This window comes from Orbicella franksi, chromosome 5, assembly GCF_964199315.1.
Source record: "Orbicella franksi chromosome 5, jaOrbFran1.1, whole genome shotgun sequence".
In the NCBI taxonomy this organism is placed as follows: domain Eukaryota; kingdom Metazoa; phylum Cnidaria; class Anthozoa; order Scleractinia; family Merulinidae; genus Orbicella; species Orbicella franksi.
In genome coordinates, this window is record NC_138149.1 from 22,289,739 (window position 1) to 22,310,798 (window position 21,060).

Sequence of the window (21,060 nt, forward strand, 5' to 3'; positions counted from 1 at the left end):
AATATAGAGTAAAGGATGCCACATCTTGAAAAATGTGTAGTCACATATTTTGAAATGTTAGGTATTGGAGTCAATTGTGTTTCACGTTCAGGAGTATTTACACTAGTCTCGTCTGTAATTTACTGATGATGAGGAACATGTAGTTGAGGTATATACCAATAGGTATACCAATAGGGTTATTATTTTGGTAATAATATTACACACACGCCGACATTTAAATAATCGTGTAAAACGACATAAACAACAATCCTCCGCCATCGCCAAACACTACAAGAACGTGTACGGGATGATGCCTCAGGACCTGCCAAAGCGTTTCGAAGTGCTTAAGAAATGCAGAAACAAATTTGACTGTTTGGTGCACGAAATGTTTTTTATAAGAGCTTTAAAGCCAAATGTTAAACGTGCAATCAGATTCTATTCGTGCGAAAGTATTTTCATAATCTTCGCACCCTTTTATGTTAATTCTTCGCGCCAAAATCGCCTTAAATTCTGCAATTTGCATGATCTAACACATGTTTTTCCTTGATAATGGAGTCATGACTACTCCAAAACGTCGGATTTTCTCGTTCGTTTTTACCGTTTTATATTTTATTGTTATTGTTATAAAATAATTCGTTGTAAATTATGATCATAATTAATATGATCTTAATTCATACCCTGTTTTATTCTGTTTGTGGGGCACTGAAATGGTTTAACGTATTGACCTTACTTCAGATATTCAGAGTCAAACCTTGTCGGTGTAAGCAAGTACCGTTTGGCTATATATATTCAAACAAGATATATTCACAAGGGCCACAGTACTGGGAATCATAATTTCCAGATTTGTACCATCTGAGTCAGCAAAAGCTTACTCCAAACATGTACTGACAGAACAAAACAATCTTCAATGCATGGTCATTGCAGTCATCCTGCCCTTTACACTGATCTTGGGCATAAGACCAAAATGATAGCAATTGTTGTCTTATTGGTTATAATTTGCACGAGAAATTATACGGTCGATGTAAATAGTCTAAATACGTATCAGCTTCATTATCCAGATATCTTACATAATTATAATTGTAATCTTCTATAATTATATCCATTAATTATCCAGATATAATCCAGATATGTGTGATGTCACAAGACTGTACAGTTGAAGCATCCTTTCTTGGCTGTTTAGCATAGTGTGCTGTAGTGTTGCATTTAAGCTGTACAAAGAGTACACAAAATCTTGATAACAGACACCCAATTAACAATCTAAAACTGGAGAATGTACATTTAAAGTATCAAAATTGTCATCTAAGGAACTCAACTGAGATATTTCCTTGTGAAATGATATTGTCACAACCAAGCTAGAAATGTTAAGTGTATGTTTAAGTTCCGGTCACATGACTTCCACATATGGATGTGACTATAAAATGGCGAATGGGTCTGCAATGCAGCCAATAAACATGTCTAAATGGCTGATAATTGGAGATCAGAAAAAGGAATTAATTCTTTTGGTGCCATACTTGAATTTTCGCTTCATTGCATGGATCACAGGCGAAAGGAACAACAGCACCGTAACAAAATATTTCACTCACTTCCACCACGCCCCTGTTCTTACATTCATTTCTTCGCCCCATTTCACTCCTTCGGATTTTTCTGACGCAACACACATTCTGTATCATTTTTAGTTACTTTTATTTACCTTATACATCTGTTAATTTGTTTTACAATGTCCAGGAAAGCCAAGACATCGTTAATTAAATACCATTGCTTCTGCATGCATTGCGTGCCGTTTATTATTCCAAAGATGCATAATCCACAGAGACTGATTATGCGTCTGCTATTTTATGCGTCTAGTGTGAAAACGGGATGAACCATCACCCGCACTACGGCCTCAGTTCGTTGTTCATTTTTGTGCTACCCAGATAGTTCGTTCTGATGAATTAAGTGTCCTCTGCCCGACTTCATACTGAAACACATTGCCATCCGGCCGTATAATTCATCTCATGGCCGTCTTTATACACTCAACCGAAGAGATTATCCGTCGCAACCAATTTCGTCTCCTAGTTGGTCGTTCCAGACGCACTGGAACAGATGGTTCGTCCTGATGTATAATTGTAGTTAGCATAATACTAAAAAATTAAACAAAGTTCTGTTTGATGCCGTTATTGTAGCGTTACCCGGAAAAGAATGGTAGTATTGATCCATCAAAGGAAAAGTGCTGAAAAAACCCTGGAAATTGCTGTCATTCCGGCTGCAAACCCAGCTTATCTAATCAGGCCTAAAGTGATTTCTCAAGAAGTGGTTGACTTAACTTACCCGCTAGAGTCCCTAAAATCTCCCTACACCACCTCACTGATAGGACGGGTAGAATGAGAGTTCAGGGACTGGATTATGTTTCAGCTGAACACTGCGTAGCCTGCGCAGCAAGCGCCCTGTACGAATAAGACTTTTTCTCTGCTCTAGTTTCAGTGTTGTGCTCTCCTCAAAAGTAAGAGTACTAGATTCAGGCTAAACAGTGCTATATATAGAAAGGTCATGGAAGGGTTTGCAGTTAAAATTTGAGTTACTGGCATTTAGCTCACATTTTCGCTGGTCCACACTTTACCCGGAAAATAGCAGAACCCTAGAATCACTATTGGCTGGATCTCCTTTTCAACTCAACAACCCGCCTAGAAACTAAAATGATATATTTTTTGCTTTCAAAAAACGAAAAGCGAAAGAGGTTATCCTTTCAACACTAAACAAATAACACTCAGTCTTTTTAGTTCCGAAGGGTGCACTCCTTATGGTGAATCCACGGAATTGTACTGCGCATCCTCTGCGCACGATTTTCGTTTGATTGCGCAATTTTCGTGTTATTGCACCATTTTCCTGTCATTGCGCGCGTGCCCGAGCACGTGCACATACACAAAATTAAAAGATTCCCTACAAGCTCGATAGCGAAATAAATGTCCGAATAGCACAAAATATATGGCAATGGGGCACTAGGCATCCACCGGTTGATCTAGGACTTGTTGATGTCGAGGCCATATATTCAAGCTTGATATTTTTAGCGAAATGTTCTGGATAAAAAAGTTCTGTTCCTCCGCAGTATGTTTTCAGCTCTAATGTTCTTCTTATGAAGAATGTATTGGTATTTTCACCTGGGTGAAAACACTCATGGCAGAACTTTTGAAAGGCAATTTGCTTTAAGATCATCCTGGTGCATTAATTGAAAACTAAACTTTTCTTATGAATGCCGCTAAAACTATTTTAGTATCTATCATTAGCTTTTAACGACCGTTGACCTCAATTTAGTAGGGGTTTGGATTTGTTGATGTTTTGGGAGACCTAAGTTGGTCATCAAAATATTTCTTTAGGTATAATAGTGCTCTTGAAGTTTTCTTTGGCTTGTTCATAAGCAAAATTGATTTGACACTGGCATAACGTTGGACAGATCAGGGGATAAATCATTCTCTAGAGATGTATGCCGCTTAAAGCCCACGCTGAACTTGTTAGCCCAAGAATTTGACACTTCCTCCTCTAACAAATCCACTTGATTAAAAAAATAACTGCGGCTAAAAGCGAAAGCTAAGCACTTGCACTTTTTGCCTTAAGACTATCTGTGGGCTCTGGCACGCTTCGATATAGTTTAGCCGTTATCCCTATCCTGCCAGAGGGTTTCAGTATAAATGTTTTAACATTTATACTGAAACCCTCTGGCAGGATAGGGATAAAAAGGTTACTTCCCACTTTCAAGGGCACAAAAAATCGTTTTTTCTTTTATTTCACAAATTTCAAGTCAGTCATTTTAACTAAAGTTCACAAAAGAAAAATAATAAAAATCTCAAAAAGAGGCCGAGTTATTTAGAAAAAACGTATTTTCAAATAAAGTTAATAAACCAGGAAGGTGTCATAATTACTTAAATGGGCGAAACCGCCAAGGGAAATTCTCGCGGCAAACGCTCATCTTGGAGCTCGTGATTCATGTTATTTGGTATTGTTTATATCGCGCATTTGTTCTTTTGGCTTTGGCTATTTTGCCCGTTCTAGTGTCTTTCTTTTCAGTGCGACAGCGAGATAGCAAACGTGTTGCAATGTGATGCTCTTCGCGGGAAATCCTGATCCATTGCCATTGACGCTAGAATGTCCTATTGTTCCATTAGTTTGCGGTTTCATAAGGTGAGAGAATCTCCTGGCGTGGCTAGAGTTGTTTAGGAACGTTTATGAGCTAAAATCTCGCATTTGATTTTGAGAGGAATACATTCACTTTGAGCGAATTTATAGGGTATGCGGATTTTCGTGAAATTTCGCCAGAACATTCCAGGGATAATGACAAACGAAAGTGTGTCGGGAAATTTGGATATTTAACATATTTTTCCTGTAACGTCCATTTACGTAACGTCTCGCATACTTTTAGCTACTCCAACTTTAGATACGGACATCTAGACAACCAATCAGATTATCGGAAAAGCCCGACACACTTTTGTTGATTGATGCCTTGTGAACAAGACTGTGGAGCCATTTTACTCGAGTGGCGGCATCCGATAGCCGATAAATTCAATAAAAGAACCCTCAGTCGTTTCACGCCTTACCGGCTCCTGACACTTCCTGAAAGAAAAAACTCGCTTAACTTGTATTTTTACCATAAACTAAATTTATTAAGCTTTCTTCTGATATATAGTTTGTTGGGGTTTTATTGAAACTGGGGTGCGTACGAATTGTTTTCACGAAGGACATGGCGTAGAATGCCTATTGTTCTCGGGACATTTACTTACAGTTCGAAAAAGTGTATAGGTATGTCATGACGCTTATTAATATTCATCGATGCTCCGAACGAGCTGTTTTCATTGGTTGCTATGAATGCGCGACAATACTCATTACCTCATGATGAGGCGGTAAACTAAACAATGAACTCTCCGCCTATTGTTTCTTTCTTTGTTTCATTGGTGCATTTCGATCCGTCGGCAAGTCTTTGCCGCGAATAGGACAGTATAAATTTCCAGCTTCATTCAGTTTTCAACCATTTACAAGAGCCTAGACTCTTTCGCGATCTCACGAGTCGGCATTATGTGCGACAAAAAACCTGACGTTCTTGGTGTTTATCAAGCTGAACGCATAGTTGCCAAGAAGTTCCGAAATGGCAAACCACTCTTTATGGTCAAGGCCCTTGTAAAGGTATGCATTGCAAGCGAACGGCGCATCGGAAGGAACGAAAATAGGTAGCTATTAGTCATACTTTTCATTTTTAAAAATACTTTTGCCCGGCAGAACTGTCGTTGACTTGATTTGGTAAATATTATTTCTGCGCAAGAAATTGAAGTTCCTCGCTGGGCTACAGGGCTCGAATTTCAAGAAAAACCTTGGGGCCAGTTGGCCCCTAAGTTTTCAGGTTTGGTCGCCAGCACAGGTCTTGTAGTCGCCAAAAATTTTCGACCCTTCAGGCTTAATGTATTTTCATGAAAAGGACGCTAAAACGGCGTGAATCACGGGTTTTTCATGTGCAATCAGTCTGCCGCTTTTTTTCTACAATAACTAGGAAAATGGCGAAATGAAATTCTTTTCTTCATTTACCAGTCATACCACTTTATAAAAAGGCTTCCATGTTGCAAGCTTTAATTCATTATGTTTCGTAGACTGGCGCTAGGTTTTTGGTGTTTTCGTGTTCATTGATGCATAGCGACTGCACGCGTTTTTTGGAAGTGATTTATAAATTTCCTTGGGGTACCGTGGGAACTTCAAATGCCCTGCTGATTTCTTTATAATAACAAGTCAGACTAACCCGCTACGGTTTTCTTTTATCGAAAAAGTATTTTTTCGATTTATAAATCTCTTGTGTGAGTCGAAAAATCAGAGCGTATTTAATAATCGGTCTTGACAGCCAGGGATGAGTTAAAATACTTACAAATTTTTAAATGCTGTCTAATTTGATTTTAAATACATCAGAAGAAGTAGTTAATTGTACATCAGTTCTATCTATATATCGACAATTACCGATAACAAGTCCTGCTATAGCGAAATCCGATATCCGCATGTAAATAAAATTTTGTCTGAAATCTGTGACAATTTGTTTTCAATTTTATCAACACGATTCATCATTAAGGGCAGGTTATTTTCATTCACATTATATTTGGGAATTACAGTTGCTAATGAAAGCAGTGCTACGGTAAAAAATGAAGCTTTAATTTTACTGCATGCTTTGTCAAGTAACGGGGCGAGTAAACACGACACATGGCGATGCAGATAAACACACTAGCAGAGTCAATTTTCCTTCAGCTTGTTTACGCATGTAAAAGTTGTACATACTTTTTGCTTCTTTCCAAAATCTATTACATATACTTCGCTTTCCAACAAAACAAATTACAATTCTCACAAGAAATCTTAGGTAATGATAACGAATGTCGTCACATTTCACGTCGAAGACGTCGATTTCACTTCGCATCATACATGTAAAGTCACTGCGTATTTCACAAGAGTCCACGTAGTCCATTAGTGTATAGAAACCTAGGCAAACACGTACGAGGACGAGCAAAAAGTATCCAAATTTTATAAGTAAAAGCACAGACTTGTGAGGTGGAAAGCATTCGCCCGATTTAAACACACCATTGAAAGCTCGTCAGGTTCTGTGATACCAGAACTCCCTCCGCATTGCGGAGGGAGTTCTGGTATCACAGAAACTGGAGACAAATGGAGACAAATCAGACAAACTGGGGATTTATTTAAGTCACCAGTTCAATTCTGAGAGCAACTTACAATTAAAAATAAACTTCCTCTTCCACTAACTGCGTCCATTGCAATTGTACTGCAAAGTGTACCTTCCATCTTGGTGACCTACTCCGGCTGTTCTCGGCAACAAACACATTCTCTTTGCTTCGGAATGGTTGCGCATCTCTCACAAGTACACCACAGAGCATTTTCCAACCGATCGTTCCATTCAACTTGATTATTATCATCACTGGAATCACTAGCACGTTATGGCTTCAAAAGCAGCCATACTAAAGCTCAAAAGAACAAACACATTCTCAGACCGAATGACGTCACGGACGTGCAGCCTGGCCTTCAAGATCCTTTCAAAATGGCGGCTCCCGGTGTCGAACTTTTCACTTCTTTTTCATGGGATCGCATCCACTTCAGAAGCTAAAACAACGGTGAGTAACTCAACTCAATGTGAACTTTCTAGTGGTGATGGAAAAAAATACACCGTTTTTGGCGTGACCTTCTTCTTTAAAGGGCTCTAGTCAGCCACACCTTTGTTTTTGCTTACATACAAGAGTTTAGCTTATATGTTTTATTTGGAGCATTTCAAGGCAAAGAAAATCACTGTGAAGCTACTAGAGATAAAGGAACATACTTTCAGGAACACAACTTACAGTAAAGCAACAAGATTTCACCTCACCATGCAATGTCAATAATTTTGATGGCATCGAAAATAGCAGAGGCTGACTAGGGTCCTTTAATAAGCTGAGGACCCGACAATAACTGTATTATGCCTCAAAGCCGTGGCTCCCTTATACCCTCCCTACATATAGACAATACTTAAATAGGAATGATAATCTGGTGTATACTCTCTCACAGATGGCTTTTTATTTCTATGAAGTTTTATTTTCTTTCTTGTATTTCGTTGTAACAGAGTTAATAAAAAAGATGACACTCTGTGCTATTATCAGGAAATATATTAAATATGGAAAGGTGTTATAACAAATGACTATACTGCAATAATTTCATTTGAGCTTATTAATTTTTGAACGATATTACGGAATCAAATCTTCCGAAGACCTACAGTGTATAGTTATAAACAACAACAGTGAGAGGTGTTCCAGATCATCAAGATGAAAAGAAAAAACAGAAAGATATTTCTGGGTTAAGGCTCAATTCTTTCTAGTCACTTTTACACTGAGCAGTTAAAATATGGTCATCCAAAGTCGGTTGAACCGAACTGAATCTACGCTTTAAATACTTTACTTACCCAGTGTCAAAGAGTGACAAAAGTGGGCCATGTCTCCAGCAAAAATCATTATTTGCATTTTACTTCCACATTCGACCAACTGTAAACGTTTGAATTTCGTAACTGGACGAACCAACTTGCAGCGTAATGTTTATCTATCATTTTCGTACATTTGATGAAGCCCGGTATTCACATCATCTTATACACTTTACGTGGACTGCGCTACTGTTACAATTGAAAGCTAAGGTACAGAAAATTATCTGTGATCAACTCTCAGTAAACATGGATGAACATGGCCGCCAGGAGAATGTTTGGAACACGTGACTAAAGTGCACGCGAGCTCACGCGAGTACGATTACTCCGACAGGCGTTTACAAAAAACAAAAAGAAAACAAATCGCCAAACTAATACTCTCCGAAATTTGAATACAGTAATTTATTATCGGGTGATTTGAAATCACCCGAACACTTATCAAGGGAACTCGAATTTTCTTGGCACAGGCCGATGTCTCGTCTCTTTGAAGCATGGAAACCAGTTAGCGGCGCAAGGGTTACTGGGAGAATCAAAATGGCGGAGACCAGTGTGTCTAGTATCGATATATCATTGTGGTATTTCGTTGTGAAAATGTCGTTCTGGGCATCTGTAATGTGTCAGGTGGAAACTAGTGAAAGCTTGGAGGGTGTATTTCCTGGTGGTCTGATCAACCGTGGTAAAAACCTTCTAAAAAGATTCGAATCACTTTATAAATTGCCAAGGTCATCAAAGTTTTCTGGAGCCTGACAAGTTGTTGGTGAAATTTGACAGGAAGTGTTCGTACGAAGGAACTTAGCATGCGGTGCTCATTATGGTATTGGAATATTTTGTCTGACTGAGGCAGGAGAGCAGCAAATTGATTGGGTCCCTGAAAAGGACTGAAATTGACAGTGGCAATGCCAAAAATATGGCAGATAAGTCCACCAAGATAACCATTTTTATAATTCGGGAAGCACTGTAAAAAAATGCATTTAAATGAGCTAAATTAATTTTAATTTCCCTTTTGTTAGAATAATTTATGGAAAATATACGAAATCAAGATATCTTAAATTTGAAATTTTTGTCACTGTGAATATATTTGTATTAGTTTTGTTTGATTTGTTTATAGTGATATCTTCACTAATATTCATGCTACCTTGCTGGTATTTATTATCATTATTCTAGTAGTAGTAACTGTTCAGTGTTGTGGTAATTCTTTCTTTAATAGTATTTTTTTAATGGTTTGAAATCTGGTCTGGATTGTTCGAAAGCCGGTTAGCGCTAACCCAGGTAATATAATTTTTTGTATAGAAATATCTTTCACTGCTTATATAATGTGTAGTTTTAAGATGAATCAAACTCAGAACTGAAAGACAAACAACAGAAACAGAAACCTGGACCGAAAAGTTACAAAAATGAAAGTAACCAAAATTCTCTCTAATCCTGGGTTAGTTTAATCAGGCTTCGAACAACCCGGTCCTGGATATTTGAGACTGTGGTGACTTAATTATGTACCAGTATTTGTACAATACTGGTTTATTGCAAGAGGAATAGGGAGAGACTGTTGCTAAGTTTAAATTCATATCACTCGAGTGAAATTAAGTCTCCTCCAGTCGCCTAAAATCGCCTTAAGTAGCCTAAAATCGCCTTAGATTGCCTAAAGTCGCAATGTTTTTTCCTGCCAATTTTGCTGAAGTCGCCTAAAGTCGCCTTACGTTACGGCGACTTAAGGTCCCAGAGTAGGCCTGCTTAACTGTGAGACCGAGAACATCCAACAATGCGATCAATATAAGCTAATATAAAAGAATGGCAAACTAAATCACCTGGCTTTTCAGTGTCAACTGTTTAAAACTTTTCGTGATTTTCAATATGCGGTTGTGTCATGTATTTGGTTTATTGCAAATCGAAGTACATGGAACAAAATGCGCATAAGTGCGCACGCTCATAATGTCAACCGCTGGCTCAATACACTACAACTCCTCCCCCTTTAAGCCAGTCTCGTACCCCCAAAGTCCAACACAACATGCTATTCTTAAAAATAAAGTCAGAGCCCTAGAAATGGGCAGTTCAATGTTCAAAGGTCCAGTCGGGCTGGGGGCTTCCTCTCTCTGATAGGGTATCTTCTAACAGGAACATGTTCAATCTTGCTAGGCGGGCTGCTAACTGAAGGTTCAGCCGCTGGATTGGATGGCTGAAAACCCGTTTCCCGTGGGACGGCTTCTGTCTGCTCAGGCGGCTCGGCTACTTGGTACTCGACTGGGGGCGGGAACAGTAACGGCTGGATAACTGGTGTACGGTTGTCTGTAACAGGAACATTGGAATCTTTGATTTGGTCTGTGTGTCGACGCCAAACTAAGTTAGGCCCAATCTCCACTTCATAAGACAGGGGTCCTAGTTGTGCACGTACAATACCTGGTACCCGTACAATACCTTCTTCCCAAGAACAACTGGGATGGTGGCTCTCCAGTGGTTGAGTGGGGAGTGTTCCGATAAGCCAGCAAAAATCTTGCCAACTTAAGATTCAAGGATTTCACTTCAGTTTCGCTCTTTATCGAACTTTTGAAGCTCCGCACACAGCGTTCCGCCAGCCCGCTGGTGGCAGGATGGTAAGGTGCTGAAGTGATGTGTTTGATTCCGTTTCTCTTAAGGAATTGCTGAATCTCTTCTGATGCAAATTGCGACCCGTTATCGCTTACCAACTGGGCTGGTATTCCATATCTAGCAAATTACCTCTGAAGGACTTCAATGGTCTTCTCTGAGGTTGTACTAGTCATTCTCTCTATCTCTAGCCATCTTGAATGTGCATCCACTACCACCAAGAACATCCTGTTGAGGAACAGACCTGCAAAATCAATGTGAATTCGTTGCCAGGGGGACGAAGGCCACTCCCATGCGTGAACCGGTACTGTACTGGGCTCTCTGTGTTAGTTGGCAACCTGAGCAGGACTTAACAGTCAGTTCAATTTCCTTGTCGATTCCAGGCCACCAGATGTAACTTCGGGCGAGGGCCTTCATCTTCACGACCCCCATATGTCCCTGATGCAGTTCCTCGAGAACTTGAGGGCGCAACTTTAGAGGTACTACGACTCTTATTCCCCACATCAGACAGCCTGATTGTAATGTGATCTCATCTTTGCGAACAAAATAGGGGTTGAGTGCAGCAGCAGGGTTGTGTGGCCAACCTTTACTGGTCATCTCATACACTTGAGCCAAAACAGGATCTCTCTGTGTTTCTCGCCTAACGTTATCCACTGTGACTGACAGTGGATCAAACTGCATCAAATTAAATACACCCACAGGGTCGACAACTTCTTCATCTCTGGATTCCTTTACGAGTGGAAGGCGGGAGAGACCATCGGCATTACTGTGAACTTTAGTGTTCTTGTATTCAATGGTGTAATCATAGCCCGCCAGGAACAAGGCGTAACGTTGCAGTCGCGCTGCAGTGACCACAAGGATGCTTTTCCGCGGATGAAATATTGACGTTAAGGGCTGATGATCTGTGTACAATGTGAAAGAGCGGCCAAACAAATACATATGGAACTTCTTTACCCCTCAGATTATTGACAAGGCTTCTTTGTCAATCTGTGCATACTTTTGCTCAGTTTTGGTGAGTGTCCTTGAAGCAAAAGCTATGGGTCGCTCGGTACCGTCGTGCATCATGTGAGACAGCAACGCTCCAATACCGACAGGGGATGCATCACAAGCAAGCCTTAGTGGTAGGCTGGGATCATAATGCGTTAAAACTTGCTCTGGCGTGATCATTTCTTTCACTTTGTGGAATGCTATCTCGTACTGTTCTGTCCATTTCCACTGATGATTCTTCTCCAAAAGTTGTGTCAGGGGATGTACTGCTGTCGATAGGTTAGGCAAGAACCTGTGATAGTAATTGGTTAGCCCGAGAAAAGATCTCACTTCAGCTACATCGTTTGGACGTGGCGCATTCAATACTGCTTCTACTTTCTCTGCTGACTTGTGTAGGCCATCTTTGTCGATGTCATGTCCACAATAAGTTATCTTCTCCTTGAAAAACTCACATTTTGCCTTGTTTGCTCTCAACCCATGAAGCTGAAGCCGTCGCAGAACTTCTTCTGAGTTAGCCAGGTGTTCTGCATCATCCTTGCCAGTAATGATCATATCATCAAGGATACAGCTTGTGCCAGATGTTCCTTCCAGCACTTGATCAATGGTGCGCTGCCAGATTGCAGGTGCTGATGTGATGCCAAACACCAGTCTGTTGTCCTGAAACAGACCCATGTGTGTGTTGATGGTGAGGTATTTCTTGGAATCCTCTTCTATCTCTAGTTGGTGGTATGCCTGACGAAGGTCAATCTTTGAGAATTTCTGCCCACCACTAAGCTTTGCAAAGATATCTTCAGTGCGGGGTAAAGGATACTGCTCGGTTTCCTCACATTGTGTATCTTCATGCTTCCTAACACATCTTCAAATTCATCACTTTCACTGTACTGAACAGTATGGACTTGAGTGTTTTGTGGTGTTTTGGTGGTTGCTTTGGCTTACCTTGTCGTCTCGAGTTACAAACTCTGGAAATATGGCCCACCTTCCCACAATGATAACATGTCTGGTCCTTGAATCTGCAATTGTGTGATGCGTGTGAGTCTCCTCCGCATCGATAGCAAACTTTAGGCGGGAGGTTCGGCGGCGGCGGCGGTGGCGACGGCGGTGGCGGTGGCGGTGGTTTGTTGTTATCTGAGATCTTGTCAACTCGAGGTTCTGCGTGCAGCTCACTGTGCAATTCTGAAGCATCACGAACGGCAGTTTCCATCGCTACGGTTTCCATCTCCAAAGCCTTGGAATATTTCAGTTTTGCTTCTGAAAGCAAACGCCTTTGTATCTGCATATTTTGAAGGCCACAGACCAATTTATCCCGTAAAGCTTCGTTAAGGTTCGCGCCAAAGTTGCAGTGAGTCGCTAGTTTCTTCAGTTCTGCTACGTAAGCCAACACGGTTTCTCCTTCTCGCTGATTTCGTTTGTAAAAACGAAAGCGTTCTGTTATTTCCAATGGTTTAGGTCTTAAGTGTTGCTGAAGGGTCGTGACGATCTCTTGGAAGCTCTTCGTGGCTGGTTTATCCGGTGAAAGAAGGTCCCTCAACAAGGTGTACGTTTTGCTGCCGATCAAGCTTAACAAGGTTGGCACTTGGCGGTCCTCATCGATGTTGTTTGCTAAGAAAAACTGTTCTACACGTTCCGCATAAGTTTCCCATTTCTCTTGTGTCTCGTCAAAACTCTCTATCTTCCCGATAGCAGTCATATTTTCGACGTTTTCCTACGACTCCATCCTCGTCGCCACTGTCATGTATTTGGTTTATTGCAAATCGAAGCACATGGAACAGAAATCGCATAAGTGCGCACGCTCATAATGTCAACCGCTGGCTCAATACACTTCAGATTGGTAGGCAGGAGCCATGCAACTCAGGAAACAGAACTTGCGCGAGCAGAAACAAATAGCGCTCCCGTTAATGTGCACAACATTCAGGTTGGCATAAAAAGCGCTGACTTATGAAATAAATTCTTGGGACGTATAGACTTGCACAGAAGTTGCGAAAGCCGAGTTGGGAGCACATAAAGCCCGTGTGCGAATAAAATAAAAATAAAATAAAATAAATAAATCACTTTATGTAAGTGTCGAAGTTTTAAGCAGTGCTGTACTAATTGTGGATACTGAAATAAGCAAACAAATATTGTAAATTAAACAGAAACTTGTTAAAAATCCCAACTGGTGGGAGGCTGACCAGAGAGTGACCAGATGGCTATTTACAAAGGGTAGAGGAGTTGAATCTGGGGCCACCAAACAAATCCATTTAGTGGCAGGGAGGAGGATTTGAACTGGGAACCTCCGGATTACAAATCCAGCGCCCTTACCACTTGGCCACGCCGCCTGCGAATAGCCCGTGTTTCGGCCGCCCTTCCCGAAAGAAAAAATCAGGAAGGGGATGCCGCCTTTCTCCGATTTTTTTTAACACTGGCTAGAGTGCAAGTGAAGGAGCACACAAATTAGTATGGGTAATCAAATGGTGACCAGTGAAATTAAGAAATAATTTCACTGGCGTTTCGTCAAAATTCTAATAATTTTGCGAGCCTTTAGACAAAGGAAATTACTTGTTGCTCGTCTTGGGGATTCTTTCTTCTTTTTGTTTAGTGATTTGCCAAAAATATTTCTTTTCTTTTGCATCCCAAGTGATGAAGCGTTTTCAATCCCAACAGCACGAAATAATTCTGCTGTCATCTGAAGACATAAAGAGCCTCGCCGAAAAAAACCCCTACTGTTACGGGACAAACCAAAGACAAGCTCTACAGTAGGGACATAAGTTACAACTGGAAGTTAGAAAACACCCTGTAATTAAAGCCGTACTTTTATATGCGGCTCGTGTTCCCACAGCGTTTCTCGTTCGTCCAAACTTCCACTCGTGTTGCTTTAACTCAACAGAACCACAGAGAATGTTATTTATGTCTGAAGAATATTGGACTAGGCTAAACAAAATCCTGCTCAATTATTTGCCAAACTGAGCTGAACGCTGAGGCAAATAATTGATCGGCGGGACACTGACAAATAAAGATATTTTGCGATAACCGAGTTCAATAGTTGTTTTATGATTCGATCTTCACGTTTGTTTTCATATTTAAACCACTCTCTTTTAGCTCAAGGAAGCAATGTGCCATTTTTAATTTCACTCAAAAGCTTGCTTACAATAGACCAATTCCGATATATTAAAATTCTAACTTGACTCCGAGGCTTAGGGAAATAAAACAAAAGAAATTAATTATTCAACCCTCATCCTTTGTGCGATTTCTTTTGTTTTATTCCCCTAAGCCTCGGAGCCAAGTTAGAATTTTAATATATCCGAATTGACCTATTACGCATGAGCAGAATATGATTTGCAGCAAGACACATTTACACGGTACTACGCATGAGCAGGCCATTATTTGTAGGCGGTTAATTGCAGGTCACGTGATGGGCTCTCGGCCAGTGAAACGGAAGGAAAAAAATGCATCGAATGATAATATGTTCGTAAAGAACTAAACCTACATGGGTGTGGCACTGCTCAGATTATGATATTGAGCACTCGTTTGATTACAAACCATTGCAAACCGTATTGCACTTATCGAATGTCCTGCAAATAAGCCTTAGTTTTTATGGGCAAGTGAAAGGTAATTCATCAACGTGAAATTAACCGTAATTATCTCGTATACCCTATTAATTTAATTTAAACTGCTCAGTGAAGCGGTGATTGTCAAATCACCGCTTCACTGAGAGAGGAAACATTTGATAGGTTGTACAGCCAGCCAAACAGATTACGTTTTGCATAGCGGGCTACAATTTTGCGCGTTCCGAGAGCATATTTTCCAAACAAAATTCTGCACGCGTGAGACATAACTACTTCATTATCATAGGAAAGCCTGGGAAATATTTAAAACAAAAAAAGTATAGATTTGCTCTTCTGTCAGCTTAAGTTTATTTCCTTTTGTTTTATTTCCCTGTGCCTCGGCGAGAAGTGAACACTTGTCTCACTGGCCGTTACTACTTTGCCCGGAGTTTTAACGACACGAGAGATCATTGCAGCTATGGACGCAGCCTTGGCAGTTACGAAAATGAAGCCTGAAAAGAATTCATACTTGATGCTTCATATTCACTTGCATGTCGGCACCAATAACTGATTCTTTTTTTCAGGCTTCACTTTCATAACTGGCCAAGTAACTTACTTAACTACGACGATCTGTCAGGTCTCAAAATCTTTATCCTGCTATTGAAATATATAATGTGTTTTACAATAAAGTTTCCATATAACGCGCGCTCTGATTGGCTTAAACAGCGTGCTTTATCAGAAAACAGAGCACGGGTTGAGTACGGGTTGATGACAGTAAGCTGTCTTTAAAATGTTTGCTTCGGAATTTTGACAAATTTGACCCAAATTAAACATCCCCTCTGATTCAGACAAACGCAATGGAAACGAGCTCTATGTCTACAGTAAATATGGCTCACGGAGACCATTGTTAGCAACAGTAGTGTGAAAACTGTACTTAAATGACAAGTTTTGCTAGATTCCCGCCGACAAAACACGTAGCGAAATAAACAAATTCTCAACCTAACCAGTGCTTCGATAAAAGACATTATATTTGTTACGAAGTCGAATTATACTGAAAAAATAAAACAACGACAGAATACAACAACTGAGCTGTCTCTGTTTATGATGAGAAGCTTTATTTTTGTAAAAATGCTCAATTGCTCAAAGCAACACTTACATGCAGTGTAGTAACGCTCGCTCTGTGGTCATCTCAGCGAAGTGAACCGACGAGTGGTCAGCTCAAAGCATGCTCTGGTATTCTCCTCTTAGTCTGTCTACCTTTTACGCTAGTTCGGGCGATCTTGCTGCAAGCGGCTGCAAGCCGTAAATAACTGTAGCTCCTTTCAAATTCAACTCAGCATTTCGCATTTTCATCCGCAAGCTTTGAGCCCCTGGTTTCGTAATCTCCATTGGAAAAGTGCACGTTTCCATGAGCCACAATACGGCCGGATTCCTCTGAACTGACAAACCTTTACCTGCCTTTAGATTCTTATTTGAAAATAAACTAAAAAGCAAACTTTGACGGGATTGTTCTTCTCTCGAAAGCCGCTGAAAACTACTCGAAAGTGAAAGCTTAGATGAAGTCCAGTTTGTGATTGACAGCTGTCGCTTCGTTAGCCAATCAAATTATTTGAATAATTCTAACAAGGATTGTGATTGGCTTATTTTAGCGTGCTTTATCAGAGAAGAGAGCACGGCTGACGCCACTTGGAAAATAAAGTTTGGTTTGAAAATTCTGCCGAATGCGTGGGGAAATTATTGAATTCTTTATCATAAAACAAAGAAGCCTCGACTGTGCTCTGTTCCGTTGTAAAGCACTTAGGAAGCGGTAGAGCACTCAAGAAGTGGAGAAAAACACTCGACTTCGTCTCGTGTTTTCCCCTACACTTCTTTCGTGCTCTACCGCTTCCTGCGTGCTTTACAACAGAACTGAGCACAGTCGAGGCTTCTTTATTTGTTAATTATTATATCTCTCAGTTACTACGCGCGCCGTGATTGGTTAAGTACCGCTAAAATTTAAAGCTGTTTCTGTTGCTAAAATGTTTCGTGATTTATCGCCAAGTGTTCTTAACTTTTATAGCAAGTAGAAGTGATTTCAAATTGACTCGTTTTGCTTTTGAATTTGAAGCCGTTCCGCGTGAACAGACATCGTTCCCGAACCCGTCAGACACACAGGAGGGATATAATAAATATCTTATTTACCTCGTCTTCTCGGTCCGTACTGTAAGTTACGGATCCTCGTGTTTTCCTCGTCGATTTATGGCCCGCGCGCTTCGCGCTTGGGCCATGAATAGAAGGGGAAAAAACTCGGCCCGTAACTTACAGTACGGACCGAGGAGAAGAGATAATTGAGAGTTATATATGTTCAGTGGCTCTGCCGCGTTGTTTGCAATTCATAGCCCTTTACAGCTACTCATTTGTTTCGATATGATTTATGGCCTACAGACCCTAAATAATTGTACGTTTAAGTAGTCACGAATTTCTCTGTCTTACAGAGTGCAGAGAAGGCGCTTAAGGCCGCCCAATACGCGGAAGATGCGTTCAAAACGAATGTTCACAATCTTATGCGCAACGCCTCACGGCTTGGAGACTCCGAACTGACGAGACTCGCGAACCAGCTGGAGCATCAAGTGGTGGATTCAACACGCATGCGCTATCCGGACCAAGTTAGCTATCCCCAGATTCCCAATGATGTATACTCGGTGGAGATGGCTCACGAAGCCCTGAAACTAGCAAGGTCTATCCTGGAGAGAGTCCGCTGTGCAGTAACAAAATAATAGTGCTGTTCCCATGGAGAGCCGGGGTCCTTGCCATTTGTCAGAATAAACCAGTTGGGATGACCGTTGAATTATGGTAAGGGTTTGTTCAAAATCAAAAATCCAACCAAACGAGATGGCGCATATCATTTGCAATTCGATTTCCCGTTATTGTTTTCGGTTGTTGAGAGACTGGAAACTAGAAAATGAAGCAAACGAGAAGAAAATTTCCGCCGTTCCGTTCCGAACGGAAAAAGAGGACTACCTCCTGGAGGTAGACGACAATTTCCAAACAGATTTCTTACTGTTCCATGAGACTTTCAAGTGATATTTCAGGATGTTTGGTTAAATGGTAAGCACCCCCGATCTCAAGAATAGTTCTTAGCAAGTCTTTGTAAAACAATTGAAGGTTGTTGACTTTGATAGAGATTCAACCTTGTCTTGGATCAAAACGCGTCGCGTAAAATTGAAACGTAAGAACGTGCGGAAAGGAAGATTTTACTGCCGCATTGTGTACGGAACGGCAGGTGTTAATTTTCTTGTTGACCTTGTTTTTCCAATCGATCGCAGGTTTCAATTAGCGCACAAGTTAATACTCTTTTCTAGTTGACCTTGTTTTTCCAATCGATCGCAGGTTTTAATTAGCGCACAAGTTAATATTTATTTCTTTTTGACCTTATTTTTCGAATCGATCGCACGTTTTAATTAGTGCGCTTTCGCAGCCTCAATCAGGAAAGCCAAAGACTCAATGGTGGTCTGTTGAATGTGGGCAAATAGATGTGACATCTTTTTTCCTCAAGGGAAACTTTTTAATGCTACAGAAATAATTACTTTGAGTTCATGTTAGTGTTTTATTAGTTTTCAAATACGGAACGCCAGCTCTTGGTGATAGCAAGAAGTTCTAGGCAATAACATACGTTTCTGAGATCTCTATCACAGCATGTTTAGATACAAAAAACGTTGGGTTTTATGTGATTGTTATCATCTTACCAGCAATAACATGCAATTACGAAACTATGTAACCATTTTAAATGATGATTTGTTAAGTTTTATACCTTTTAGATTCTAACGAGATTTTAATAGAGACGTAATTTTATGTAAACTGTTTTCACTTCAAGTGCACTTTGAGAATAAAATAAAGTGTTTTTAGAACTGATGAGTGTAATGACTGAACAGCGAGGTAAATATTGATGCAGGTCAAGTAGAACACACCCGAAAGCTTGCCACTGAGCTTTCTTGCGAGAGTTAAATCTAATGTCAGCCATTGCTGTCCAAATTGCTAGATCCTTTGCATAATCTTTTTGTCACACCTTTGGCAGTATTCATACTCGTCTAGTGTCAGTAGGACGATCACTGCTGCCAGCTGATCGTTGCGGATCATTTGCTTGTACTTTGGCGAATCTTTGCGGCTTCTCGCTCTGAGTATTGCCTGTTTTTGTCGCTTTTGACGTGATGCACACTAGAAACACGCTTAACAGCCGGTCAGCGGCATACGATGCATTGTCTCTCGTGCCGGAGTCCGAGGAAATTCCTTCGCCACCGGTTTCAACGCCAGTGGATTCTAGCGTGGCCTCAACAGCACCATCCACTTTGCCATCATCTGTTTTATCGCCAACGTCTCCCGCCTTTCTGGCCGCCGTCTCAAACTCCATCCAGCAAGTACTTTCGGCCCAGCCGGTCGCAAGCCGTGCTAATTCTAGTTCTTCCACGAGCGTGGCCATTTCCGGAGGCGTTTCTGCTCCGCTGGCTAATCCTAGCCAACTTGTTGCCCAAGCCTCGTCTTTCGCCGCTTCTGGCGTTGGCTTTGCATCCTCTCCACCGGCCACGGCGACTCCTCTTGCTTCAGGTAGGCCAAATAATTTTGTTGTCCCTACCTTTTTGTCGACCTTCTCCGCTCCAATTCCGTCGCTCGCTCTCTCGGCATCTTCTAGCACTGTCAATGCGGCTTTTCCCTCGAGCGCCGTTAGCGCTACACCGTTGGCTCCATTGCCTGTGTTGCATCAACCGTTCGTGGTGGGCCCTGGGTTTTCCCCCGTCCCGGCAAAGTTAGTCAGATCGTGGCCGGGAGGTTCGTGGAACTCCACGAGTTGCTGCCCACGAACATTGTTCTCCCAGAGCCTGAGCCTCAGTTGCTGTTCGATGGGCGCCTTGTGTTAACGTCCCCCCGAAGAAACCTAAGCGGCGCATGGAAGATATTTCCACATGGTTGGAGGCTTTCTCTGTTTACTGCCTTATCATCGTGTCGTACTTCCCTCATCGCTGGAAAGATCTCCTGCAGTATCAAATCCTGATACTCCGCACATATCGCCAGTTCTCCGGTCGGGTTTGGTTGTCGTACGACCGAGCGTTTAGAGAGAATGGCGCGGTCACTAACCTGACAGATTGGTCGCAACTAAACAGCACGCTGTTCAGCTTTAACTCGGCTGGCTGGTCCTCGCGCTCTCCTCGCGATTCTTCGGATGGCCAAAACGAGCCTCGCGATGCTTCTTCGCAGATCATTTGCAAATCATGGAACCGGGGTCATTGCGTGGCTCCCTTAGCGTCGTGCCGTTTTCCTCCCAAATGTGCCAGCTGTCATGGCCCGCACCGCGCTGGAGTTTGCCCAGCTGAGACACCCACCAAGCCCAGCTCGTCCTCTAAGCGTTCTCCTGACTCTCCGCCTCCCCGGTCCAGCAGCAAGTCCCGTCGTGTGTAGACTCGCCCACCCCCCTCTTGTACTGTTTCCATTATTGAGTATTTTTGTCCCTAGTTTTTTTTTTTTAGCCATGCCCATTAGGGAACCAGGACTAAATGTTGTACTTGCGGCCGTTGTCATGTTATTAAAATTGATTGTTTCGTTTGTTACCCTGTCTGTCCATCTGCGTAACTCAGGGGTTTTTGGGAGGGCTATTTAGGCCTTCTTGGGGCTGTGATGTACCGGCACTTGTGTCTCCTGTTCTTTTTCCTTCCTAGTCGGACTCCCCCCAGTTTCTGCAGTCACCCCCTTGCAAGCAGAACAGTTTGCCTGGGAGTTGCGGTTTCATCCCAACCGGCAGAAGGTCAATTTTGTGTTAAATGGACTACGCCATGGGTTTCGTTTGGGTTTTTCTCCCTCCCAAAAGCTTAAGTCCACGAAGAAAAACAAGCCATCCGCAGCTCAACATCCCTTTGTGGTCGACCAGTATTTGGCCAACGAGGTTTCCCTAGGTAGGGTGGCAGGTCCTTTCAGTGTTCCTCCCTACCCGAATCTTCATGTTAGCAGCTTTGGGGTTATTCCCAAAAGAGGCCAACCAGGGAAGTGGCGCCTCATCGTGGACCTTTCCTCCTCAGGGGG

At 41.7% G+C, this 21,060-nt stretch overlaps 2 protein-coding genes and 1 pseudogene across 2 annotated transcripts in view; all 3 read left to right on the plus strand.

Annotated features, from left to right (window-relative positions):
• The window catches only part of LOC145486813 (stAR-related lipid transfer protein 3-like), a 190,717-nt gene extending 183,551 nt beyond the window's left edge, over window positions 1-7,166 (plus strand). The window contains exon 13 of the transcript XR_014049335.1: window positions 6,695-7,166. The gene's annotated coding sequence lies outside the window, so the exon portion shown is untranslated. The remainder of the gene's footprint in view (window positions 1-6,694) is intronic.
• LOC145486821 (uncharacterized) lies at window positions 5,005-18,896 on the plus strand. Its single transcript, XM_081465543.1, has 2 exons — window positions 5,005-5,127; window positions 17,487-18,896. The coding sequence occupies exons 1-2, from the start codon at window positions 5,020-5,022 to the stop codon at window positions 17,766-17,768; spliced, it is 390 nt and encodes a 129-aa protein (XP_081321669.1). The 5' UTR covers window positions 5,005-5,019; the 3' UTR covers window positions 17,769-18,896.
• A 269-nt stretch (window positions 18,897-19,165) lies between these two features.
• On the plus strand, window positions 19,166-21,060 carry LOC145487207 (uncharacterized; annotated as a pseudogene).

Bases quoted from the DNA above. Each gene is read 5' to 3' on its own strand.
- LOC145486821 (XM_081465543.1), top strand. From the start codon at position 5,020: ATGTGCGACAAAAAACCTGACGTTCTTGGTGTTTATCAAGCTGAACGC. The intron at 5,128-17,486 runs GTATGCATTGCA...TCTGTCTTACAG, and splicing joins TGGTCAAGGCCCTTGTAAAG to AGTGCAGAGAAGGCGCTTAA.